This window comes from Peromyscus californicus, unplaced genomic scaffold (assembly GCF_007827085.1).
Source record: "Peromyscus californicus insignis strain IS unplaced genomic scaffold, ASM782708v3 Scaffold_15__1_contigs__length_86483966, whole genome shotgun sequence".
Classification (NCBI taxonomy): domain Eukaryota; kingdom Metazoa; phylum Chordata; class Mammalia; order Rodentia; family Cricetidae; genus Peromyscus; species Peromyscus californicus.
The window spans coordinates 81,220,685-81,248,603 of NW_026294447.1; the positions used below are offsets into that span (position 1 = coordinate 81,220,685).

The window sequence follows — 27,919 nt, forward strand, 5'->3', positions numbered from 1 at the left end:
TTTGGTTTTTGTTTATGTTCCTAACCATTGCTTCTCATCACCACTGTTGTTAAATAGTGTTATTTTATCTGGGAAAGAAGCTGGTAAGATCCTCTAAGTGGGAACATTTGAGAAGCCAATGAGCAAATTCAAGAAAGGAAGACAAAACACCTAGTAAAGATATTTTGCCCAATGTGCCTCCTTGACAGTAAATTCCCCCTAAGGAAGGAACACAGCATTTCCCTGACTCCCCAGAGAGTCAGGCCAGTGCCAGGATGGAAGTTAGCACCACCTGGGAACCACTTACAAAGAAATACTGTGTTTAGATCCAAGACAGGTCTGCTGCATAGCACTGTGTTAAGTACTATGGTGGTAGCCATCTTCAAAGCCAGTGGGGCTACAGTGTGACCCCACAGCTCAGAGGCCTCCAGTATCTACTTAATGCCTCTGTCAAACTTGGATCTGGGAGTGTGGTTGCCCTGAGGTTTGAGAAGCTGACGAGCTGAGTTGGAACTGGGCAAAGAAGTAATAAGTAGCCAAGGTGGGCTAAAGAGCTAATCATCGTAAAGGTACTTCGAAGGGGACTAAAGGGGGACCTTGAGAGCAGTTCAGATCTCCCAGGCATCCAGCGGTATGTTATGTGGCTGCTTTGCTATTGGCAGCAAGAGGCTAAAAGGGGCTGTCATCTCTTTCCTTCTCCTCTGGCTCTTCCCCTGGGACTCTACCTTTGACCTTTAGCTTCCAGTCACCCTGGACTCTTCTCTACCTTGTATGGAGAAGGTTCCAAGGTCTCCGGGAATATGTGCACGGTGTTTCTTTCTCTTTCATGTGTCTCCCTCTCACCTGGCTTCCTCCCTCCCACCCAGTCTGCAAGTTGCTGCTTAAATACATCCTCCTAGCAGCTTTCCTAATGACAGCCCGAGTCACACTCCCCCAGTCCACCTACAGTACTCACCCTGCCTCACGCTAAGCTAGTTCTCTCAGGATAACAGTGAGTGCCCAATGTTTAGCGCACAGCGCCAGGTGCACGTTAGGGAGCCCCGCTGAGCCTGTGGCCATGATTTCCTGAGCTGGGCAGCTATTAGCTAGTGCCACACACTGGCATGAGGGCAGCCCGGAGTTGCCGTCATTTTCAGCTAGGGGTGTGGGAAGACTTAATGAAGCACTGTATTTATACACTGACTCCATTTCCTTTTCGAGGACCAGTGTCTGGTCTCCGTGAACTGCAGGAAGTTCTCAACCTGGAGTCCCTCTGGTATATTCTTAGCACTCCTCTTCCCAGTCCTCAAAACTGAGTGTGAGTCCTCTGAGTTCATCTGTCTTCTCTTTCCTAAACATGCACCCCCCCCCCAGGCTGGGACAATAGCTCAGTCAATGAAGTGCTTGCCACGAAAGCCCGAGGACCTGAGTTCAATCCCCAGACCCACCTTTAAAAGTGGCGTATGATAGCATATGCTGCCAAGGCAGAGGCAGGCATATCACTGAGGTACACTGCCCGCCCCGTGGGAATGGGGGTACACCTCAGTAGCCAAGCATCTGCCTAGCATGTGTGAGCCTGTAGATTCAGTCTCCAGAACTGAAAACAGACAAACCCCACCCATAATCACATGCTATACCACTACGGAACCAAAGCAGAGAAACCGTTCAGGAGAGCACCGTGGGCACACATATGCAATGTACCTGAACCGACAGGAAACAATGTATCTGAACCAATCAGGAAACAATGTGTCTGAACCAATCAGGAAACAATGTGCCTGAACCAATCAAGAAACAATGTATCTGGATCAATCAGGAAACAATGTGTCTGAACTGACCAGGAAACAATGTATCTGGACCAATCAGGAAACAATGTATCTGAACCGACCAGGAAACCTGGTCCACCGTGTAACCTCTGAGTAATTGCCCCATCTCCCTTTCATGTAGGGTTCCCTTAAAAAAAAAAATAGACATTAGAAAATGCGAAGGAAGGGTCAGGGTGATATCAGGATGACAGAGTGGCCTTGTGACAAGGCCTTGTGACAAATCTAGAAACAGAACAAAGGTATGACTCTTGATCCCTGCAGGCCCATTGATATCTGCAAATATTTGTGTTGGTCTTTGGTGACCGTATCTTGCTGCATATCCCAGGCCAGCTTTGAACTCTAGACCTCCTGCCTCAGCTTTCTGACTGCTGGGGATAACAGGCATAAGCCACCTTGTCCAGACTACAGCAGATGGAACTTCACGCATGCTTCACTCCTGCTCGATTCCTTTTGAGCAACATTTCCAAATCCTCCTGGAGGAATATCCCCAAACACTGTAAGGCCCACACAAAGTTTTGGGGTGTTTATATGATTTGATTCATCGGTCCAATGTTATTGGAGATGGCGAATGTTTTCAAAGTAACTCTACACAAAGCACTACAGGCATCTAAGGCCTGCCAAGATGGGGGAAACAGTCTTCCCTAGGGAGGAGCACAATGATTGGTTATCCAATACCAAAGGGTCAGCCCTGCAAACAGTGACAACATACAGACTGAGCAGGTTGTATGTGTGTATTTAGGAATATATATGTATATACATACATTTATATAACAGCAATTAATGAAAGAACAGGCCACAAATTTGAAAGAGAACAAGGAGCAATATATGGAAAGGAAATTGTGATATCAAAAAAAAGTATAAAAAGAAAAGGGATATTATAAATAAATCATGCTATAGAGTTTTAAAACTACCACATGGGCTAGGAAACACAAGAGAAAACGGATCCATGGTCATAGAAAGGGGTACTATTTCAGCCCTTAAGGATGGGAGAGTCTTAATTGACATGTCAGGAGGCAGCAGTCCTAGAGACTCCAGATGACATATTCTAAACTTAGTTAGACCTCTTTCTTCTGCACTCTACTTACAGCTAAAACTGTACATTTTGGTACCTTCATATACCATCTGTGGTTCACTGTGGCCCATATGGAGGAGCATCCAGCCTTGCCCAGGCTACCAGCTCAGAGCAGTTTGCTCTGGACTTGGAGCCTCATTTCAGCAATGTGCCCACAGCCCTGAAATGCTTGAAATCCAACATGACTTTTGGTGAACAAGCAAATCACTCTAGTCAGCCTATAAGGGGTGCAGCCATAGGTGAGAAGGAACTGGTGGCGGGGGACCGAGCTCAGCACCACAAGGCCTTCAGTTGTGACCACCAGGGACACAACACTGGGAAGAAGCTTGTTTCAGAAGATGGACAAAGGAAAGAGTGCTGGGATGCGAGATGTTGTCTAGAGGGGGTTTGCTATTTTCAGTTCATTTCCCCAGGCATGTAAAACTAAAATTGCAAACCATTTCAAAAGAAAGATTACGTTTTTATTTAGTGTGTGTGTGTGCATATTCACAAACATGCATACCATGTGTGGAGGCCATGGACAGCTTGCTGGAGTTGTCTCTTTCATTCATAATGTGGGTCTAGGTGATCAAACTCCAATCTGTGTGGGCTTCTGCCCCTGCCTTCTTAAACACGGTAGAGTTCTGTGACTGGTCCTGGTCAATTAAGGTTGGGCAGAAGTGTGCCCCCCCCCAGATCAAATTATTTCATTCTCTCTCAGGCCTTTCTCCCCTGCTGTCAAGGCAGTGTGTTCCTTGAGAACACATTATGACATGAAGGTAGCAAACTCTCACACAGAGAGGTCCTCAGAAGAAAGCTGTATGGCCAAAGAATTGGTTCAGACTGTGGCGTTAAAAACCTTTCTCACACAAATATGTCCACATTTAGGGCAAGTGGTATTAATGCCACAACTAACAAAAATTGTGAAAACAAACTGTCCCTGGAGTATTTCTAGAATAGTCTTGCATTTTCATTTGATTTGGAGGATTTGGACTTTGCTTTCATGCTGTGGAGGTACTGGACTGGAACAGCCCCACTCCTTCTCCTTCTTTGAGATCAGTGCATCTGAGCATTGTAAACTAATTAGAAAGGAGTAAACACGGAGGATCGAGATTTCTGGACAAGAGTGTCACTGAAAGGGAATCGCCTCCACTCAGCATGTGAAAACCTGCACTTGCCCTCAGTTTTCCAGACACATTTTAGTAATCCAGGTATTGAGATATTTATATAGATCCTTCCTTACCTGGTATTTTTAAACTCAGTCCCTTCAACAAACGTTTGACAGGTGTCGACTTGTACTCATACTCATAAAAGCCAGCATCATTCTGAAGCTAAGTAAATCATGTAGCTTCTCGAGTGTAATGCTTGTGGTTCTGACATGCACGTCTGCAGCTGGGGTAGTTTTGAAGTTAAGGTTTTTGTGTATAGTGAAATAATATCATTCAGGCTCATAAAATTGACACATTGGTGGTGCAAAATGTAACATTAAAAATTTTGACACATGTACATACAAACCATCTGCTAAAACTTTATTGACAAGACCCGTAACAATGCTTTTACAAAATCAGACTGCTTCTCAGTTTTGAACTGCCATGAATTCAGTTTCATTAGACATTTTGAACAAACCAAGGCTAATGCTTCTAGGTTTCATTTTTTTAAATAAAAAGCAATTCAAATTTGTCCTCATGCATTTAAATACCTAATACAGAAACAGATTTCAGGCTGCACGGATGTACTTTTCCACATCACCAAGATTGAGTATCTTCTATGAGTTGTAGAAGAAAAACTAACTCTCCCAGCCATGAATTCCTTCTTTATCATGGGCAATTTTATACATTCTAATGGATTTCCAAAGGTTGCATTCATCACAAGAGGATTGACATCCTATACCTCTCTGGTGGCGTGGTAGAGACAAGGGACATACCAGTGGCTCAGCAGTGGATCACAACCATGAATACAAGATCAGGAACAGTACAAAAGTTAGAAAAAGTACACCAATGCTGAGTTTCACAATTTAAAAATACCAAAACCTTTTCCACCATGCTCATTTTTCACCAACAGAAGTAAATTTAGAAATGGGGAGGATCATTCCATTCTGTCTGTTCTTCAGACAAAAATGTGTCTGTCATCTAAGCTTTCATGGGGTACCCTAAAGTCAATGATGTCACACCAGGAAGAAACATAGGACTCCAATATGGAATGCACTGATGACTCATTCTCTCTCTCTGTTTATCTCTCCTCCTCTTACACATACACATACACCCCCTTGGCCACAGAGGCACTACCTGAAGATGAACTTTCTTCAGAGGGGGACCTATGATAGAAGCCAGGTCTGAAATGCCTATGAAGTCCTGAGAAAGGCTCAGGGCAACTCTCACTTGACAGTGGCCTGGCCTTCAACCATAAACTTCTCAAAAATTCTGCTAGTGGCTTAGAAATCTAGGCGAAGACCCAATTTTATGCTAAAAATGTAAATAAAATGTATAAAACTATTGCTACCCATCAAAGAACAAAAGCAGTGCAGCACACAGAGATGACACCTGGCAGGAAACACGGCCTTGGAAGAGATGATCATGGCCCTGCATCTGCAGTATCCAGCCAGGAGCAGAGCAGTCCTGGGAAGCTCTTCCCACTGAGAACAGCATGCTCCACTGTAGGGTAAAACCTCCTGAAGACGTCTCCCAAAATAGTTACATGTGCTCAGAATGAATGAATCATTCACATTTACATTTTTTATGCAAGTTCTTCAAGGACACCCATCAAAAGTTGAGATATGAAAGAAAACCAATAAAATATTTTAAAACAACAGAACTGCACACGGTATGCATATGGCGGGACATAGATGTGTGAATGTGAACAACTGTTTCAGATGCCATATGAAGACTAAAAAAAAAATCAGAAATACTCAGATTTATCTTGTACTGTGAACCCAAAATATTGCTATGAAATCTTGGATGTTCCTTAAAAATGAGCTTTTAATCTTTACTTTTTCTGGGAGATAATGAAAGTATATTTACAAAGGAAGTGATTACGTGAGTGAGGAAGGCTGTTGGGGGTGGGAGGTAGACAGCCATGTTCTTAAGAGAAAGTGATAAGGTAGCTTTAAGAACCCTTTTTAGTGGGTAAGGGGATGGGTTGGAATTCTTTCCACAAACTGCATTCAGATCCCCTTTTGGAAGATTGAGTGGTGGAGGGGGGGGGGCAGGTAATTTAGTACTTCTCCTGTACTCAAACTGTTATAAAGGAATGTGCACACTCAACTCAAAAATGGCAAACCCCCGAATAAAAGTGGAGTTGTAATTTGTTAAAGAAACAAACCAGAACCATGGAGATGGTACAAGTCAAAATCCTTACCACGCTAGCCCGCTGACCTGAGTTTGAGCCCTAGGAGCCAAGGAAAAATGGAAGAAGAAAAATGACCCCATGAAATTGTCTTCTGACCTCCACAGGCACACCATGGCATGTGCTCTGCACACACACACACACACACACACACACACACACACACACACACACGCTCGTGCCCACACACATCTTAAAACCTTTTAAATCAGAGCCTAACACATTATTTCCTCAGAGGCAGAATCACTAAAGAACATTCCAACTGTAACTTTTAGTCAAATTACTGGCAGAGATCTAAAAGTGTCAATTACTTTGATATAGCAACATAATAAAAGTGGATCTGACCTTAATATAAAAATAACTTAAAGTCTCCAAAAAGTATGCACATCTTCAAAAATTCTGCAAAAATGTTTTCCATCTAGGATCTCATCCTACATCCACAGTAGGGGCTCACAGTGCTTTTTATATTAATTGAGAACCTTAAAGAACTGTATTCCTACACCCTAGTGTAAATAAGTAAACTGGACTGAGAAGCCTGGCTGATAGATATAGGGAAGGTTCAGGGGACCTAAAGTTCGCCACTATTCTTAGAGATCATGAAAGGAAGGCAGGGTACCAGAATGCAGGCCTTGTTAATTTGCATCTGACCCTCATTGCTCGGTTAGACCTTCATCTCTGCTGTAGGAATTGGTCCACAAGTGGCTGCTGGCACAAAGCAGGGCAGGCCATATATACAGAATATGGTAAGGGTCTCAGATATGGCTCACTCGGCAGGCCTTTTCCTCATTCATTCCATGTGATTATCAGGATCTTCCTTTCAACATCCACATGCTTGTCATAGGTCCCCCATCCTGCGTGTGGTAGATCAACTTTCCCCTCAGAATGCAGAGCTTCCAGGTGCTCAGAAGCCACTGTTAATCAATGTGCATGGCTGACAAGGGCAATGTGTAGGATCACAACACTTCTCTCAGCAGAAGTGATAAAGGGGAGGCCATATAGACTGGAAAAAGCCAATCCAGACTCAGTAGCAACATCAGATCCATAGGAAAGAATCAATTTGTTTTTCCTGTGATGATTCACATTCAAATGTGTCATAGCAAATGGAATTAGAGGCAAAAGTAAATAGGTCATAAACTGCTGTATGCAGACAGAATAGTATTCAACGCTTAAAAGAAATGAGCTATCAAGGCATAAAAAGACATGAAAATGTAAATGCAGACTGCAAGTAAAAGAAGACAATCTGAGAAGTCTGCACACTGATTGATTCCAACTATGTGACATTCTGGAAGACAAAACTATGAAGACAGTATAAAGATCAGTGGTTGCCAGGACTTAGTGAGGAGAGGGATTCAGCAATCAGAACACGGGAGTTCTAGGACAGTGAAAATACCCCACATGCTATTATGATAATAAAGATATACATTAGATGTACTTCAAAACCCACAGAACATACAACCCAGGTAAAACCCTGACATGAACTATCCACTGCCAAAGGAGATGCGTTGGCATAGATTGACTGTACCAGATCCAACAGTGTGGCAGAGAGGATGCTGATAGTGAAAGGTGTGTTGAGTGGGAGCATGAGTAGATGTGGACTCTTGGGTTTTGTTGTGAACCTAAAATCACACTCTGGAAAAGAAAGTTCATTATCTTTATTAATAAATATCACAAAAGTATCATGGTTTAACCTGAAAATACAGTTCAAATGTCATCCATACAAACATAATTTTTTCACAATAGCTTACACATTTTCTCTTTCTATTCACAAATTTAAATTGAAATTTGTAATAAAATTATATTTTAAAATTTCTGTGAAATACTTTGTAGTTTGTAATAATAAAACTCAACATGTGGCCGCATTAGTTGGCAGCATAATAAATGTTGCTTTATAATGTGGAAGAATTGCGCATTAGTCAAGGTTCCTGAAGGGTGCAGGGAAACGTAGGAAAGTTAGTGAGCTTTGCCCCTATGACCACGCTAAGGAACCTGACCAGTCCTCTCATGAAAGAAGTGCATCTCTAGAATGCACGTGCTTCAGATAGAACTGTTACCTTTCTCTTCCTGGAACACGTCCCTCAGTTAACCGGAGTGTCATCGGCAGCTGTCGCTTCCAGGTAAGATGACACACTAGAAGGCCCCCGGATGACTTAACGAGAGTGGAAATCAGCCTCAGACCAAACAGACTCCATCTCAAGGACAGAAAGAGGAAGACTGGCAGAAAGTCACAAAGACAGAATGACAAGAGCTGAAAACTGCAAGACAAAGAAAGGCAATGCCACAAAAAAGGCCAACCCAACACAGCTCCATGTGGGAGACTCCCTGGCCAGGGGTCAGAGGGGCAACTTAGACAACTGTCTAGCACCTTTTCTCAACTACCAAGGTCACTATCAGATGAGATATGTGTATTTCTGACTATGGCCCATAGATGGGCCATTCTTTGGTAAGTTGTTTTAGGCCACCAAAGATTCTGACTTAGGTAGCTTGAGGAGCACTTAGTGGACGCTTGAACTTGTATGATGTTAAAAATGATAAGCAATAAATCCCCTGGGTGGAAAAAATCCAACCTGTGTCCTTTATTATGAAATTGAAAGTATCAAGAATTATATCCAGGGCTGGGGAATCTAGCTCAACAGTAGAACATGCCATCTTGTAAGGACTGGGGGTTGATTCCTAGACCTCAAAACCAAGTTGTGTTCAGACCAATTTCAAAATCAACACTAAAAAACAGTTGTTAACCCATCTTCCATGTAAAAAAACAAAACAAAACAAAACAAAGAACCAATATGGATCTGACACATTTTACAAGGATTCCCCAAAATATTCCATTTTGGGGGACTGCGGGGTGGGACTCATTGTCCATTGTGCTTGGCTTCATAAATACAGTTTCTACCACATGCTCTTTGACCATATCTGCCTCATCCCCTCACCTCATCACTTGCTTTCCCCACTCACACCGCTGTTCCTGCTTCTTCCATCTCCCTTCTCCTGTGTCACATATAAAAATGGTTTTGTCTACACATATAAAGTCTAGGCTCCAAAATGAGAGAAAATATGCAACCTTTCTCTCTCTACATCTGTCCTACCTTGCTTAACATGATCTCGGATAACGAACATTTATTTAAAAAAACTTAAAAACGTCAGTAGGGTTCTTCGTCCACATCCTCACGACCATGTATCCCGTGGCTCCAGTCTCCAGTCCACACATTCAAACAGGAAGGAGCAGCCATTTCTGATAGGCAGAGCCCCAGTAAGAACTGTCACGTTTGCCTGTACAGACCTACCACCCTACTGCCTTATAAAGGGAATTCAGTATTCAGTCACAAAAGTTCAAATCCCCATCTCATCGCCATCTCCTGCTGCAACTCAGTTCTTTGTAGGACTGGAACACTGCATTCCTCCCTCTGTAGATATAAAACACCCATTTATTTGGAAGAGAAGTATAAGCTGCCAAAGATATTTATTCCTTAACTAGACACAGAGTAATAACTTCCAAATCCTCTCCCCTTTACAGGAAGGAAGAAACCATGGTAGAAATATATTAAGTCCCAAATTACAAGATAATAAAAGTAAATTTTTGCTTGCCTGCGGCCCTTGTCAGAATCGAGCATGAAAGGAGAGGCTATTTAGAAGCAAAAATATTGTCTAGTTCTTTTATTCAGCAGCGCATCTTCTAGTCCCCGCCCAGATTCCAGAACATTCTAAGCATCAGTGACTTTAGTGAATATGTTTTGAATACATCCAAAAATTATTTTTAAAGTCAAATGGATAATCTAAGGGAAAAATCAAGTCAACAAAAATCATACATACATCAGGTGACACCGTGGGGAAATCTGCCTTCTCGTGAGCCTCAAAGTCGATTGGTAATATTGTCATACGGCAGTAAGAAGGTAAAGCTCCCCTGAGACACTTGAGGCGGCGTTAGTGAGCACTCGAGAGCCGTTCACAAAGCTCAGCAGTGATTCTAAGAACATCCATCGACCTCCATGGCTGCCGCCCGTATGTGCACTGTAAAATCTCAAGCTGCGCACAGGTTCCATGTGGGTTGTAAATATAGCTGATTATCACCTCCGTGTCTAGGATACGGCAATCTGACCCAAGGGGGATGAAAGCAATCGACAGTCCATGCACCATAGGAGAGAGCCAGCCAAAGCCTGCAGGCACCCCAGTGTTACCCAAACAAGACCCGAGTAGCAACTCCCTAGAGAAGAACTAAGAAGCTGAGAAAAATCCATGCGGGGAAACTCTAAGGGGAAGAATACAGGCCAGGAGTGTAGAAATTACATACCAGATACTAAATTTAGAAGAAACCTTCTAAAGACGCACTTCCTGGGTGCCCTCCCATCCTTTGGGAACGAATGCTGCCAGCACAGCTTCCTGTTTTAAAAGCCATGCTTCTGGAAGCTTCTTAGCAATTAATTTGCTCTTTTGGGCAACCAAGACTGGCCCCCAGCTCAGGGACTGACAGCAGTTTTCTCCTGCTTCATTCAGCCAAATGCGTCTCACTCCCTTCCCCTAACCCACGATCAGAAAATCTACCTTGGACTACAAATAATTTAAAAAATCACTTAACGATTGTACATTGGTAAGCACTGTGGTTTTAATGTTAGCCAATGACTTCAGAAAGATTTTTAAGCTCTGGACCATCCCAGATAATCCAGTGCTAGACATGGAGAAATCCAACAAATACCTTTAAGCTAATGTGAAACAACCTCCGTATATTTTTGCTAATGTCAATTAAAGTCTCATCATTAAGTGTATGTGGGTGTTCTGACTCTATCCGTGTGGCCAAGATCAGAAAATGTCCATTGTCCTCTCCAGTAGGGTTTTACCTTCTGGGTCATTGTTACCATAAGTCACTTCCCAGTCTTCTTCTCATCTCCCACCCCACAGCTTTATCATCCCAGCTAGTTTTCCCCCTTGGAAAACACTAAGCTAAATGACCTGTGTCCAATGCCTCTGTGTTGCTGTCCCTGAATTGGGAAGCCTGGAATTCAACATAACATGTTGACACTTTGGCAGTGGGTAGAAGTACAGCCTCACAGCTTCTCATCCCAGAGTCACTCTGGACCTACAGATAGAGCTCTGTTGGTAGAGTGTTTCCTAGCATCCACAAAGCCCTAACCCCAGTACCACAGAAACCAGGCATGGTGACACACACCTACAATCCCAGCACTCAGGAGATGGAAGGTGGAGAATCAGAAGTTCAAGGTCATCCTCAGCTACTTAGTGAGTTCAAACTAGTAGGAGATCCCATCTTCAAAACCACCACTACCACCATGCAGAAGATGATTGGCCCACGGCATCCAGTAACATTTGAGGTAACTTGTCCCTGACTTCTATTGATTAAAGGTCAACAAAGTTTCTTCTAAACTTTTAGGATATCTTCATCACTTTTAATCACTTGAGAACAACTGGACATACACCCCATTGTATCAACCAGAACCCTTAAACTGAAAAGAAGTTCTGTTCGATGATGGAATTCCTTTCACTGTGATCTAATGGAAACAATGCCAAGGAAACAGTTCTGAATGGAACCTTCAGTTGGACAATGAATCTTAAGTTTTCACTGCTGAAAATTCCTCATCTGTAAAGATATAAATAGATAGTGTAGGCTTTAAAGATATATTGATTTTTAAAGACTGTAACTGTAGTATTACACTGCTTATTTCTGTAGATCAAGTGAAAATATATAGCGAAATGCCACCAAGTTTTTTGATGGGGACAGTAGGTGGCCTATCTGCCTATGAGCAGCAGAGAGGGTTGAGGAAAGGCCTGTGAGCAACTGATCAAGATGTAAACATACATTATTCAGGTCTTGCATTACCTCCAAACTAAGAGAATAAAAGACAGATTTGGTTATACCTCAGTTGATATCTACTATGATGTAACTTACTCATTTATCATGTTCATCTCCTGACAAAATCTACTTGCTGTGCAACTCTCGGCCAGCTTCATGAAGGTGTGTTTTTCACATTCCTGAGAAAGATGTTTTGAGTTACTGCCTAGTGTTATAATTGTATTCCTGGAAAAAGTAGTCAACCTCGAGCATGTCTTTCTCAAGCATGATTATCAGGAGGAAATACTGAATATTAGCTTCGTGCCAGCTTCTATTCTGGTCACATTACATCTGTGACTTCACTGATATCTCTTAAAGGAAACTTAAGCAATAATTCTGCTTTCCATTTGAGAACACTGGGGTGTGGGTTGGCTAGGTCATTTTCCTAAGGTCACACAGCAGAGTTCCACCTGAACCCAAGTTATGACCACGTGGCCTATGCCTACTTCACTGCCTGGGGTCTGTTTTGTTCCACCTTTAAGTATTGTCCAGAACCCCACTGATTGTTGAGTGTTGGTTGATCTTAAATGCCTTTCTCAGTCTATTCTTCTTGCATATACACCAATTATGCCAAACATGTCCACATACTAATTTCTTCATCTCTTCCATACCAGGTTATTTTATAGCTGTATCTAAACAAATTATTAGTTTTTCAGACAATAAAAGGTCTTTTATCATTTCAAGATCTATCATCCGCTTCCCACTAGGAATTTAGAATGAAATTGTCTTTGCGCATAGTTCTATGCGAAGTTAAGGGGGAAGCATCACATGTGTTTTCTTGTCTAATCACTTATCAGCAAAGAATATGCCCTCATGCCAGGCAAGGTAGTTCATGGCTGCTGTAATCTCAACACTTTGGAGCTTGAGGCAGGAGGATCACAAGTTTAAGGCAAGCCTGGGCTATACAGTATGTTCCAGTGGGCTACAGTAAGATCCTGTCCCCAAATTGTTTCCACTTGGTTTTATGTCACTTACAAGTGACTCTTTCTATACCTTCTAAGTCCTCTGCATGGAAAGCACAGCCAGGTTTGGGTGGATACACAGCTCAATGTCCACATGGAAAGATCAATAGATCAATGAACTTTCTATGAGATTTAAATAATGCTTTACTTGAAAGGAAGGATTTGGATCCTCAGATAACACCTTCTAGTACACAGCCACAATATAAATCACAATACCAAGAGGCAACAGTCATTTGTATAATGCTTTGAATGTACATGTTGAAAAGAGAGAAGGGGTGCCTCAGTGGAGCACCTAGCACTGTGGAGAATGTCAACATTTGCATTGATGCCGGAACTGTCATCAAAGCACGTCATAGCCAATGGCACCTAAGTTGAACAACCACAGATGTAATGTCATGCCTCTTCGCAAACATGGTGTGACTCATTTCTGGGGACTCATGGTGGTGAAAGGTTGAGAATACTACATTCATGGGCATTACAAATTCTTCATATGTCAGGGAAAACAGGACCCCCTCTGCCCAATAGTTATTTGATCAGCAAAAACAGGGTCCAAAACACCTGTGCATCTCTCACAGGGAGCCAGCGAGGGAGAAGGAACCCAGAGCAGGTGTTTGTCTGCTCTGGTGAATAGTCTATTAAAAAAAAAAAAAGGAAAGGAAAAATAGTGGGAGGGGATCCGAGAATACAACAGCCACCACCATGATTGGTGAAGCCAGCTCTTCTCACGTCAGTGGGAGCCTGTGCCCTGAAAGAAGGCGCACGATGAAACACATTGCCATAAACTCTGTGCATCTTGTACTCTCAAAGTTCACTCTTCAGGAAAGAAACTAGCAAGCGACAAAACCCAGCATTTCTTCCACGTCAAGCTCTGCACAAGATATTAATCATTAGCTAGCTAAAACAGGCAAAAGCAGCTTTCCCACCACAGAGCCAACTAATTATCTTTCATAAGTCTTTTGAGAGGCAAATGTAGCTGTAAACACTCAAGTGAAAAACATGTTAAATGCATTTGGGTCTAGACTTTGCCAAGAAAATAAGAGAGTCTAAGTGCACAAAATCCAAAGATCTTCCTAAAGCAGAATTTCAATTTGAGGTTAAAAAAAAAATGTTCAGCTTCACATTTCAATGCATCTTGTCTTTAGAATTTGATGTCTGTACCAGCCACAGAGGGTGAACGCTGCTGTATAATCAAGATGCACATGTGTTATATGACGAGTGGTACTAACAAAGAAAATTATTTAAAAAGTGGGGGAAACGCTTTTCAGGCATCTTTCCTCTTGAAAGGATGCACACTGTTGTAAAGCTCACTACACCAGCAGAAAACCTTAAAACTGGGCAAGTCAAGGAGCAGAACAGAAAGCATAGGTGATTACTGGGGACCACAAAGCCCTGGAGGCAGGCAAACATGAATGAGGAAAATCCAGGGCTGTCTGTACAATATATACAGATTTTTTTTCAAATGTAAATTTGAAAATGAATGCTGCTATTATGCCAGTGGCATAAAGGGAAGCATAACGAGGCTGCTCTACTTCCCTTTAAACACAAGGCATACAGAGAGGGAGGGATGTGAAAAGCCAATTCTTTGCCGCTCTTCATCAATTGCACTCAGTTCTACCCTGTGACACAGTCACGCTGCAAAGACCACTCGGCAGTTAATGGACACGATGCTGAGAAAGCACTCTCAGGTCTTCCCAAGAAAGATAGGGGAAAACCCAAAGGACCAGAAAAGAAATGGAGATACTCATTTATTCTGCAAATTCTTGTCCTTCCATATAAAGTTATTTCTTCCAAATATCTGATCCCTGTGATCACAGTAGCGTTATCCCATGCCCTTGCCTGGTCTTGTCAGGATAACCATTACAAATTGCAAGGAATAAATATGTTCTCCCAGCATTGCAGCCTACGCTTACAATCTGTCAAAATGTAGAGCTGAGGGGGAAGCTACAGGGCTTTGACTGTATACAGCCATCTCTAGCTGTCACTCTTCCCACAGACAGGATAGAAGTCAACAAGAAAACATAAAAGGCTAAAAATAAATGACTGGGCAATTGCTCAGAGAACTTGTAACATTGGGCACAGGGTTAAGTATGCATGCCATCTGCCTCTCACTTCCAGGTGAAAGTTATTGAAATTAAGAGCTCAGATCTAGGAATCAAGAAAATAAAAATGCACTGCAAACATATGTAAAAGCTGCTCATAAGTAAAACCCTATGCCCAGAACCATGCATGGTCAACATTTAAACAGTACGTGCTCAGAAGACAAGGAGTCACTAATACATATTGTTCCATGTGAGAAATAGCACTGCTGGGGATTTTAAAAGCTCAAAGAATTCAGTGTCATTCCATACAAAATGGCATTATGTCTTCACTCACAGGAGTTCACATGTTCATTCTCACAAGTCAATCAAATCAGTATTTATTAAGATCCACTGTGTACATTTTACTATGCTCTACTGGCAAGGTACATAGCATAAAGATGAACATGGCTGACATGCAGGAGTACATACAAAAAACATGTGAGTTAATATAATTTGGCTATAGAAAAGGTATAATCCAAATGAATGCCAGATTTGGAAAATAAGAAAGCCAAGACTTTATTATCTCCTTGGTTTTCCTCTTGTGTAGGGACTGATTTGTTTGTTTGTTTTTTTAAAAAAAAGGCACAAAAAACTCAATTTTTGAAATTTTACATATTCAAAAGGAGATGGGTTAGATAACAGTCACTTTTTAACTCTTACAACTTTAAGATGATTTGTGTAACCCAATTCTTTTAGAAATCATGATATCTAATTGAGAAAAAAGAGGCATTTCATGAATACAAATTTATTTTACACCACAAATTTATAACAATTATCTTTTAAATAAACAGACCTTTTTTTTTTCCATAAAAAGAGTAGTTGTGGCAGAGGATTGTGGATTGGTTACATCTTCCTGTAACCCTAGGCATCTGATTCATTTCTCTCTTTTGGAATTTTGAACACTGAGAAGAGTGATTCATACACCCCGGTGATGGAAAACAGCAACATTACAGCTCCTTTAAAATCTCAGTCTATTCTCCAAGCAAAAAGAGAAAGCAGGAGAAGCTGCATCCCACAGTGTAAACCAAAACACGATCATCCATTAGCACAAATTATGACATCACCAGTGGTCTCAACTAGAGTACCATTTCCCAAACTGTGCACTTGGCCGTGACAACATTTAAACAAAAACCAAACCTTTGATAATGTTCTAAACCACAGAATGCCCTAAGATTAGTAAAATTCTCAATTTTAACCAACCCCCCCCCCCAGACATCCACACAATGCTCTGACTTGGTGTCTGATCATCAAGGCTGATAGAGCACACAGATGCCCCTTGGTAAACCTAGGATTCTAGCAATGTATGCCACCTGCATATCTGCTGGCCTTTGCTTTCCCTCATCTCCTCCCAATGCTCCTGCTCCTCTTCCCCACTGCTGTTCTGACCCAGCGCGATCCAGCCAATCATCTCCTTACGCTTCATAGTGCGTCTACTGTAAATGGAAACCATCAAGGTGACATCAGAGAGCTGGAAGAGGGCCACCTGGAAGACAAAAGTCTCTTTATAGACAGGATTGGGTTGGCCACGCCGAACGGATGTCTTGCATCGGGACATCTCTTGGCCCACACAGTTGAGGAGGAAGAGTTTCCCATATGTATCTGCAGCAAAAACAAGGGAGAAAAGGATGAGAAAACATCAGTGCTTTGCACTGCACTGGCTTAGCTGTAATCTTCACATGGACTTCAAATTTCTCCTTGCAATGGTATCTTCAGGTCTGGACCACCACATCTTGCATAGATTAAGGAAAAGGAATATTGTCTTATATGTCTATTGTTTAATACAAGCCAGTCTGGCACATTCTGAGGTTCATTAGAACCTCTGTACGGAGTAGATATGGAGGTGCACAGGCATATGTACAATGGGGGCTGTGGCCATACAGAGAGAACTTGATTTATGTGCCAAGATGAATATGCATTCTTTTTCTCCATGTGTGTGGGATTTTTCTTTCCGAGTCAATGTATTGTTTTCTGTCTGGGCTGAAGAGTATCTTCTGTTCTTGTTCTCCACATAGTCTACAACATTCTCTGAACCATCTCATGATGGAACTCCTGCCCACAAGCTTCACCTCCCACTCTCCTGTGCACTCTCCCAATTCCCTGATATCCCAGTGGCCATCCACCTTCCCTACCTTTTACCAACAATGTTTAATTTGCACAACGCTGTCTCCAGAATCCCTGTGACTGCCACAGCACTCAGGGTCATTGCCCATTGCCTGCAAACTGCCAGTCCCTCAAAGGTAAAGGGAGGGTTTACCTTATTCAGCCTGGCTTAGTTCCTACCTGGAGCTAGACTTCTAACAAATAATTTTATAATGAATATTCATTCATGACTAGACAGAGAGCTAAACCTTTTTCTCTTTCAATCTCATATTTTCAAACAATGAAATCAAGCAAAACCTCCCACTTTAAGACCCCTACACTAGAATACTATGAAGTCGTGACTGATGTCCTCTTTTTAGTTACAGAAAGGAAAGCATCCAAATTTTACTAACATCATCTACTTTGGCTAAAATTCCTGAATGAATCATTAAAGAGAAAATTATCCTCAAAAATGCATGTTATCAAAATCACTTCATTGATCATTTTTGGCCTTTTTTTTTTCTTAACTACAACTTTTGCTTCTAACTTAGATACATGCTACTATGAAATAAAAATCAAAATGTTAGGGTGTTGCCTAAGTTCCACCACTCTGTACTTTCTGTTCAGTGTAGGCAGAAAGCTTAGTGTTTGCAGCTCGCTTTCCCAGCTAACCACCAGTCTAACTTTTTTAAAGCATAAACCCAGATCTCTGTAATTTCCTCTCCCAGCATTGAAAGGTAGGAAGCAAATTACAACCTACGGTTTTCTTTGTATGTTGATCTTTTTTCTATTCCGGTTTGATGTGTTATTTTATGCACTTATCTGCTGAGAAACACAAGGTGTGAGATTACACTTCAGGTGTGAAAACACTTCTCTGTCTCAGAAACAGGGCTCTCCACTCCTCAAACTGTTCCACGGAAAAGCTGTCAACAAACCGACAATGGGAACGAGCCTGCACTTCCGTAGCCGAACAGCAACAGGACACTGTAGGAAAGCTCACTCCAGGCGTGCTGATCTGCTCAGGCAATTCTGCCAGTCGGAGCAGTGGGGATGGCGTTCATCTTTCAAACAAAGACTTGCTCATTTTGCAGAGAACATCCTGAGCTTCCGCTTGTCCCAAGATAGATCTCTAATTACAAGCAAGGCCTATTTACCACTAATCTCACCACTGACTCTGGGGCATAGGTGCATGACATGGATGATGAACATTTGATAAGCAATACAACATAAAGGCACCTAACTAAAGGAAAGGACACTGTACAGTTCAAAGAGGGAAGTTTAAATCAACGTGCCCTTCAGGAAGTCCTGCCTGGGTGAAACTGGCAGAGACATAGCTAGAGTCTTCTGGGGCTCCACAACTGACTCCAGTGAGCACCAGTCCAACAGGTAACCAAATGCCCAACTTAAATGAGCTCTATTTTATTTCTTTGGAAATTGATCACAGAAGCTATAAAACAACATTGAACAAAACTTCACCTTAGAAGATTCAGAAATCTTTATAGTATCTTTGTAGCGATCTTTAGTAGCTCAGACCCATCATCACAGGCTAAATGGGTCAGAGTCCCTTGAAAGAACAGTGACTTGTATCAGGTCATTTGTCTCATGGCATAAAGGAAAACGCCACTTGTACCCTAATATTTTGAATGTTTAAAGAGAAGCACACATATGTTAGAAACAGAATTGTGGTTAAAAGTCTGAAAATGATCAATGAAGTGACTCTGATAATATATTTATATTTTATTCATAGTAGCTAATAACCCCAATTTATCAAGGCACAAAAGTATGCCATTTGTAGCACAGGAGGAATTTACAGCAAAGAAATAAACAGTCACAGAAAAGAGCCCACTCAAAAACACCTGCCCATTCACAACCCAATACTCTACCAACTACTGCAGAGTGAGCCTCTGGGGATGATCTACCATCAACTGAAGAGTGAGCCTCCAGGAATGGATGGTGCACCATATACTGCAGAGTGAATCTTCAAGGAATGGCTTACCAACTACTACAGAGTGAGCCTCCAGGAATGCTATACCAACTACAGCAAAGTGTGCCTTCAAGGGATGTTCTACCAACTCCTGCAGAGTAAGCCTCCAGGGATGCTATACCAAGTACTGCAGAGTGAACCTTCAAGGGATGGTCTACCAAGTACTACAGAGTGAGCCTCCTCCAGGGGTACTGTACCTTCAGGGATGCTGTACCAAATATGCAGAGTAAAACTTCAAGGGATGTTCTACCAACTACTACAGAGTGAGCCTCCAGAGCAGAGGTCTGTATGACTCAAGTATCTGGGAAACAGGGCAAGTGAAAGGTAGTTGGCCATTTAATTCTCTGTTCCTTTTTAGTATATTAGTGTTTACAAAGCATTTTAAATACATATAAGAATATAGAAACTAATATCACATGTTCCCATTTGGGATGGTTAACATTTTTCACACTTGCTACTGATGTTTTCTGAATTTTGTTTGTCTTTTAAGAAATAAGAAGTCGGGTATAATGCTCCCATCTGTAATTCCAGCACTTGAGAGGCCCAGGCAGAAGGGTTATTATGAGTTTGAAGCCAGCCTGGGCTTACATGGTGGGTTCTAAGCTACATAGTAAAACTCTCTCAAAAGTAGCCATCTTGATGATTCTTGAGCAGCCCTCTTTGGAATGTTCAACGTCTAAAGTTGTAGTTCATCATTTCCAATGTATGTTTTTAGACCTTCACCACATGTAAACAAAAGAAATCCAAAACATACTTAATAGCATTTTTGTACATTAACATATTTAACACTCTAGTGTATATCTTCCTGAAACATTTTCATTTTTTGATAGCCATATAGCAGTTTAATAATGAAAATATATAATATTTTACTATAAATACGTTGTCAATGAAAAAAACATCTTTCAATGAAAACCTGCAAAAGACTATCATTATAAACAATTTCAGTAGAGGACACCAGCTTTGTAAAGTGCTATCCTAGGTTTGCAGTTCCACACATGACACTTCGAATATGTGTATAATAGAACACATTATTTTTTGTACACTTTGAGGACACAAAGAGAATTATCATATAATGTAGCCAGCACCCAGCTAAATATATATTTTCACTCAACATTAAATTTTTAAGTATTATCTCTATATGTACGAGACAGATGAGTTTATTTCCATATGTACTGTCCCAATGTATCAATGAATCCCAACTTGCTCATCCATTTTCTTAATGAAAGGATGTTTGGAACCACCAAGAAACACAAAGGCTTCCGCATTCCATTTGCATTGTATTGATAGTTAACAGTCTCTCCCAGAGACGTCAGTGGATGTCTGTGTTCCCTGAAATTCTAGGTGGCAAAATCTTTGCCACTTGTATTTACTGGCAGTATTTTCTCCCCATCAGGGCCTTCCCTTCCTGTTGTGTTTGCAGCAACTTCTGTAGTATTTTACAGTTTATGGTGAAGTTTATAAATGTCTTATTTTCAGGGAACGCTTTATTATTTATTTATTTTTACAACTGGCACACCCTACTCCAACTCCATAGTCTCTTGTATTTTCTTCTACAAATTCTAATTTTTCTCCTTTGATCATTAATCTGGCTAAAATTAATATTTTAGTGTGAGATAAGGAGCTATCTATTTTTTTATATGAGAAGCAGTATTCAGTAAATTATTCAGCAAAAAAAAAAAAAATCATGATGTCCAGCAGGTCTCCAGGGTTCAGGTTTGATGATATTTATTATAATCGGCTCAAAATATGTCTTGCTGTTTTGGATAATCCCTGTGTCATGTTTAAGATGCATCTTTAAGCTTTATATAGGCTAATCCTTATGTCATCTTTAAACTGTGATTTTCTCTCTCTCTCTCTCTCTCTCTCTCTCTCTCTCTCTCTCTCTCACACACACACACACACACACACACACACACACACAAATAAAATATCATTTAAAAAATTTTAAAACCGTTGGAATTTGAACTGGAATTGTACTAGAGATATAGACTAATATAGGAAAAGCTGTTGTTATAATGTATGGAATATCTTCATCAATGAACATGGTGTATCTATCAACTTAACAATTACCTTCTGTTATTTTCTCTCAAAATGTTTTATTATTCCTTCTATAATTTTCCCACTTGCCCTCAATTAAAGTTATTCTTTGGAATCTTAGATGATGTATTGTCATTATAATACTAATATTCTTAAACTTTATTTTTTAACTTTTGCTGATGTATTTGAATACAAGTAATTTGGTACAAGTACTACTTTAAATTTGTACAAATTGGCAGATATTCTTGTGTTTTAATGCAGGCAGTTGAATTTTCTATATATATAATCTTAGTTTCACTTCTTTCTTTCAAGTTTTACCTATTTTATTCCTATATCTTATGCTATTAAGCTGCATAAAATGTTATTGTCAAGTTAATAAAATTCCCTCGGGGCCACGTATTAGTAGATGTACATCTTTCTAAGACTCTCTTGTACCAAAGAGACATGAATCCTGAAAACTAAAATCCCCTAAATTCTTGCCAGTCAAATCCCAATTAGACTCCACCAATGAATGCTACCCACAAGAGACAGTAAAGGAAGAAAATGGAAAATGGAAGCATTAATGGCTGACACAGGAAGAGATTGCCCAATGTGTTCGGAACTCCCGAGAAACATTCCACTGTGTGCACACAGAACAGTCCTGTGGCATCTGTGTTTCAGATTCCTAAAAAAAAAAGTTTTCCTGGTGGTTATCCTCCTGCCTTCCACTGACTGATCTTAATAGTTAAACATCTTCTGACACAATGTACTAGGTAATTCTCTATTTTCTAGACAAAGATCTGACTCATACAGTAACGGGTAATCTCAACAGGAATGTTGCCTTCATAAAAAGCAAGTGTGAGAAATGACTTAGAAGTCAGGGCCAATTCATTAAGAAGGTAGGATCAAAGGGCAGAAGAAAAAAAAGAGTGGCAACCCATACCACCAAGAGGGTAAAGCTGCAACTTAGAAGGGAAAACACATACCTGATGAACACGTAGCTCTAGGGAAAGGGATTCTGCAAACTCCAGAATTTACAAGCATGTATTTTGGTGTGATTGGCTTAATTTAGGGATTAGAGGGAAAAGATAGCCTTGGAAAGGAACTGACCCAAGTAGAACTAAGCCATATTTGAGGAAATAGCATAAAAATTTAGACCTTTCAGTATTTAGAAACCTGATTGTTTTACATCTCCAAAGAGTAAGAGATAGGTTTTTAAAGTTTTGGTTTTTTGTTTGTTTGTTTGTTTGTTTTTGTAAAACAAAGGCCTGCTAAAGGTTGCAGGTGAATACTAATTCATAGTGAATATCTAATTAAAGCTGTGGCCTTCCAGACAATATAAATTGGCTGGACCATGTGACTGAGTTCTGAACAATGGCATATGAACAGCACTGTCGTCTTCAGTCATCTCTACAGTCAACCAATTCCATTCAAGCCCAATCTCTCGGACTGCCTTTTCCCCCTTCAGGGAATGGGAGTGTGTGTGTGTGTGTGTGTGTGTGTGTGTGTGTGTGTTTTATATATATATATATATATATATATATATATATATATATATATATATATATATATTCATATCTCCTCATTGAATAAAAAAGGCCTATGGCCTTTAGTCAGAGTGTGAAGGGAAGTCATGTGACTTACTTTGGACTGTGGGGGGAAAATGTTTTGCTGCGTTAGGGTGCTGAGATGGTAGGATCTATCGATTACAGCATCATAGCCTAATCAATATTAACACATCTTATACTACACATCTGCTGAGCTATTTTTTATTCATTAAGAAATTGTGCATTTCATCAAAAGCCTGTGTTAAAAATTGATTGATATTATCATATTTATTTTTTGAAAACTCTGTCAAAAATCTATTTGTATCTGAGGAAGTCAGTCATGTTTTCTCATGAATTAGTTAACATATCAATTATACCAGCAGATTTCCTAATATTACATCATTCTTGCATTACAAAGCTAAGTCAAATTTTGTTAGCAGTTAGCAAATTTTATGTGGCAATTTTATCCTTTTGTATTTTTTTGTGATTGTTGATGTTTTATCATTGTTTACTGCTTTGGTTTGTGCTATTTGTTTTCTATTTCCTAGACTTATAAAATGTTTTATCTATTTTATATCAGTTGAATTGAATTTTCTTTATTCTTGTTCTCTATATTGCTTTGGAAGATTAAGATTTTACCATGCACCATGATTTATTACCTAAAATTAATCAGTATTTCTGCCTTCCATTTTCCTAAATTTCTAATTTTTAACAAGCTTTTAGAAAGCATTTTTTAACTTTCTTTTCCTTTATTCTTTGTGTCTTTCACATCTTGCATCTCGATCCCATTCTTTTCCCATCCCTTCATAATCATCATCTACCCTTGTGACTTCCCCCAAAATAAAATTGAAGAGAAAAAAAAAAGAGAAGGAAACATCAATCTCATGTTGGAAGCTTCAGTGTGACACAGTGAGTCACACAGTTAACCCTTTTATCCATATATCTTTACTTGCAAGTGTTCATTGGGTCGAGGCCTCTGGTTTCTGCTACACTATTGATGCTGGGCCCTCAGTGGGACTCCTCTTGAATATCCTGTTGTTGCCCTATATCATGGGGATCCTGCAGCTTTGGGTCTGCTGGACCAACTGCTTCACATTGGAGAGTTCACCCTGGTGGTGAGGACAAGGGAGAGCTAGAAGGCTGACCAAGCCTGCAGCTACCCAGGCCCAGAACCAGAGTTATGAGTTAGCCCACCCTAACACCCCCACCCATCTGTGATCTGCTAGAGCATGTGAAGGGGCCGGTCCTGCAGACCCAAAGCTGAAGGATCTCCATGACACAGGGCAACAACAGGATATCCAAGAGGAGTTCCAGTGAGGCCCAGCATCGATAGTGTAGCAGAAACCGGAGGCCTCAACGCAGACCAGTGACTCTGCAGTGAACACTTGCAGTAAAGACATATGGATAAAAGGGTTTACTGCGTGACTCACTGGGTCACACTACAACTTTCACGGTGAGATTGATTTTTCCCTTTTTTCTTCTTTTTTTCTCTTAAATTTTATTGGGAGGGGGTTGCAAGGGCAGAGGGTAAATTCAAAGGAACAGGAAAATGAATGGGATCTAGTTGCATGATGTAAAAGACACAAAAAATAAAAAGACTATACTTTTAGGGATTATTTCTATAGCTCATTACTAGAGAGTATTTTTAGGTGTATAAACAAAATTTGGCAGAAGGCTGAGAAAGTCCCCATATAGTCCCTGATTCCACATACCTTGGCCTCCTAATATCTTCTTTTTGAATATTTTTCTTTGAACATGGCATCAGTTTAAACAATCAACTCTTGTGTGGCCTATTAGTCTGGTTTTATAATACCCTCTGTTATCTTTGTAACATATTTTCCCAGTATCTAGAAAGTAACGAAGCAGTTCTGAGGGAAAAAAAAAAAAAAAGAGTAATTCTCACCATAGCTGATATTGTTATATCAGCTTTAAGAATTGCAGTAAGAACAACAGCATGTCATGTAGATCAATGGAGTGGAACAGACGACCTTGATGTAAACCCATGCAGCTACAGCCATCTCATTTGTCACAAAGATGGTAGAGTATGCATCGCAGAAGATTCAGGCTTTTCCAGCCAATGACACTGGAGAAACTAGAGCTCTCCATATGCAGAAGAATGAAGCTAGGTCCCTCTCTCTCACTTTGCACAAAAATCAGTTCAAAATGGAAGGATCAAAGACCTTCATGTAAGAGCTGCAAGTGGAAGTACTCAGGGGGGAACATGGAGAGGCAGAAGTACAGGCAAAAACTTGCAGAAAAGGACTTTACTAGCCCAGGAAAGAAAGCCAAGAACTGACAACTGAGATTACACAAAATCATAGAGCTTCTGTAAAGCAAAGGTAAAAAATCAAATGAAGAGGCGGCCCTCAGAATAGAAGGAAATCTGTGCTAGCTACACAGCTGACAGAGAAGTGGCTAAAATACACAAAGAACTCAATGGAACAGTGGGAAACCAAACAACCCAGTCTAGAAACGGGCTAATGAAATGAGCAGGCAGTTCGCAAAAGATGAAGTACAAACGGCTAATAAGCACATTCAAAATGTTCAACATGTTTAGCCACCAGGAAAATGCAAATTAAAACTACACTGAGACTCCATGTCATCTCATTCAGGATGGCTGTCGTCAAGAAAACAAATAATAGAAGCTGGAGAGACTGGGGAAAGGAAAATTCCTGAATACTGTTGCTGGGGGGTGCAAACTGGCAGAGCCATTACGGGAATAGGTATGGAGGTCCGTTAGAATACTGAAAACAGCCCATCCATATGATCCAGCCACAGAGCTGAAGGGGTTGGATTCCGGAAACTACAGGAACATTTGGGCAGCATGCTCACTGCAACACTGTGCCTAAGAGCCGAGCTAAGAAAAAAGTGGTATATATACATAATGGGGTTTTATACAGCCATAAAGAATGAAATTATGCTGTTAGCAGTAAAAATGGACGTTAACTGGAAACATCCTATTAAGTAAAACACACCAGACCCAGAAAGACAAATATGACTTTTTTTTTTTAATTTATAAATCTTAGGTTTTTCTATAGCCATAGTAAAACCTCTATGTATATGTGCCATGAAAGTAGAAGCAGAAAGGTCTAGTGAGAAGGGGGAGTGGGAGAAGGCTGTGGGGCTCAGTATATCAAAGTACACAACAGATTTACATCAAAGTGTCCTTACGAAGCCCATTAGTAAATGCACTATTAAAATGAAATCTACCGTCTCGACCACTGCTCTGTGGGACTGAATAGAAAGTGTCACGACACCATCACCACCACCCATCTCCAGAACTCTTCCACCACTCCAAGCCTGAAATTCTAAGCACATTCAACACTAACTCACGTCCCTCTCCCCTCCAACCCTGGCAGTACAACCCTACTGCCTGTGTCCACAATTCTTACTATTCTAAATTTTATCTCATGTAAACAAAATTGATGCAGTAAGTTCTGTGTGGTTTATTTAACTAGTGTAGTGTCCTCAAGGTTTAAGTAGAGTGTAGCACATATTAGGATTCCCTACCTTATATACGGCTGAACATGTCCTAGGTTAATGTATTGTTATGTTCCACTTGTCTTTCCATCTGCCAGTGGACGCTTCTTGGCTTCCGTATTTAACTATTGTGAGTAATGTCAATGTGAACACGGTGGTACAAATACCTCAAGATACTGCTATCAACTTTTTTTTTTTTGGTATATGTTCACAAGAGGAATGGCTCAATTAGACAGTAATTCAATGTATTTTTAAGAGTTATCTTACTGTTTTCCATACCAGCTGATCTACGCAAATGCAGAAGGACTCAATTTTCCTGCAGTCTAACTCTTGTAACTTGAGAAGTCCTGATTACAGCTATCCAGCAGGTATTAATATCACACTCGAGTCTATGTTTCCTTTTCCTGGTGACTGGTGATGTTGAACATAGTTTCACACTCCTCATGGCCATTGGTATATCTTCTCTGGAAAGATGAGTACTTAAGTCCTTCACCCATTTCAAAATCATACTTCTTGCTATTGAGTTTTAGGAGTCATCTATATATTCTCTGCACAAATCCCTTTTTCAAATCGATGATTATTATTTCTCATATTTTTTGGTTACTTCATTATTCTACTGTTATATTTTCTTTAATCTTCGTGTGCATATGTGGGTGAATATGGGTATATGTGCATGTATATTCATATGTGTGAATGTATACCACAGTACATATATGGAGGTCAGAGGACAGTGTTCAGTGTTAGTCCCCACCTTCCATCTTGTCTGAAACAGGTGTGTAACTAGGCCAGCTAGCCCATGAGCTTCTGGCGATTCCCTTGTCTCCACCTCTACCTCACCATAGGAACACTGGGATCACATGCCCACGCTTCCACATTTCCCCTTATGTGGGTTCTGAGGATCCAAATTCAGGTCCCCATACTTGCACAGCAAGCATTTACCCACTGAGCCATCCTGCCAGCCCCTGCTGTTGCCTTTTGGTTCCCATTTGTCTGTGTTTATTTCTCTGCCTGTGCCTTTAGTGTCAAGTACAGGAAATCATTGCCAAGTCCAACATTGTGATGATTTTGCTGTTTCCTTCAAAGAATTTCACATTTTAGGCCTTATGTTGATGTCTTTGATCCTTTCCAAGTTGACTTTTGTTTATGATGTTAGGTATAGATTCAACTTCATTCTTTTGAATGCATCTAGCTTTCCCAGTCCCATTATATATAATCACACACACACACACACACACACACACACACACACACACACACACACACACACACATATATATGTATATATATACTGCTAAACAATCTTAGCATCTTTGTCAAGAAGCATTTGACCATATGTGATCATCTCTTAAGCAAATGAAGATCTTAGAATTCTTTGATTGCCAACTTTCTTCCCCATCCTTCATGTTACATCTGCCTAGGATTTGACTTCCACTCTGCTGTTTAATTCCCAACACTGATCATGTTTACTACTGCTCCTGTTTGGTCTAACACAACACGTGCAGGCTTACACTCATGTATGTGTTTGTCAATTCCTTCCTTCATGACTCCTTCCTGCATCTATTACTTCCTTCTAATTCCTCTTTCCTCCTCCCTGCAATATATTATTTAGCATTTTTTCAGTGATTAATCCCTTTCAACTTTCAAGACAAAGCCTATTTTTTTCCTTCACTCGAAGAACAAGCTGACACATTGAGTGTTTATCTCGTGAGACTTTAGTATTAGTTCTGTGGTTGAGAAGTACATCTCCTCAGTTAGTTTATACC

At 40.6% G+C, this 27,919-nt stretch overlaps 1 protein-coding gene across 1 annotated transcript in view; it reads right to left on the reverse strand.

Moving 5' to 3' along the window:
- Positions 1-4,340: 4,340 nt before the first annotated feature.
- Syt16 (synaptotagmin 16) overlaps positions 4,341-27,919 on the reverse strand; it is a 280,465-nt gene continuing 256,886 nt past the window's right edge. Inside the window, 1 exon segment of the mRNA XM_052739585.1 lies at positions 4,341-16,649. Within this exon segment, the coding sequence (XP_052595545.1) occupies positions 16,336-16,649 (314 nt within the window). The 3' untranslated portion in view covers positions 4,341-16,335.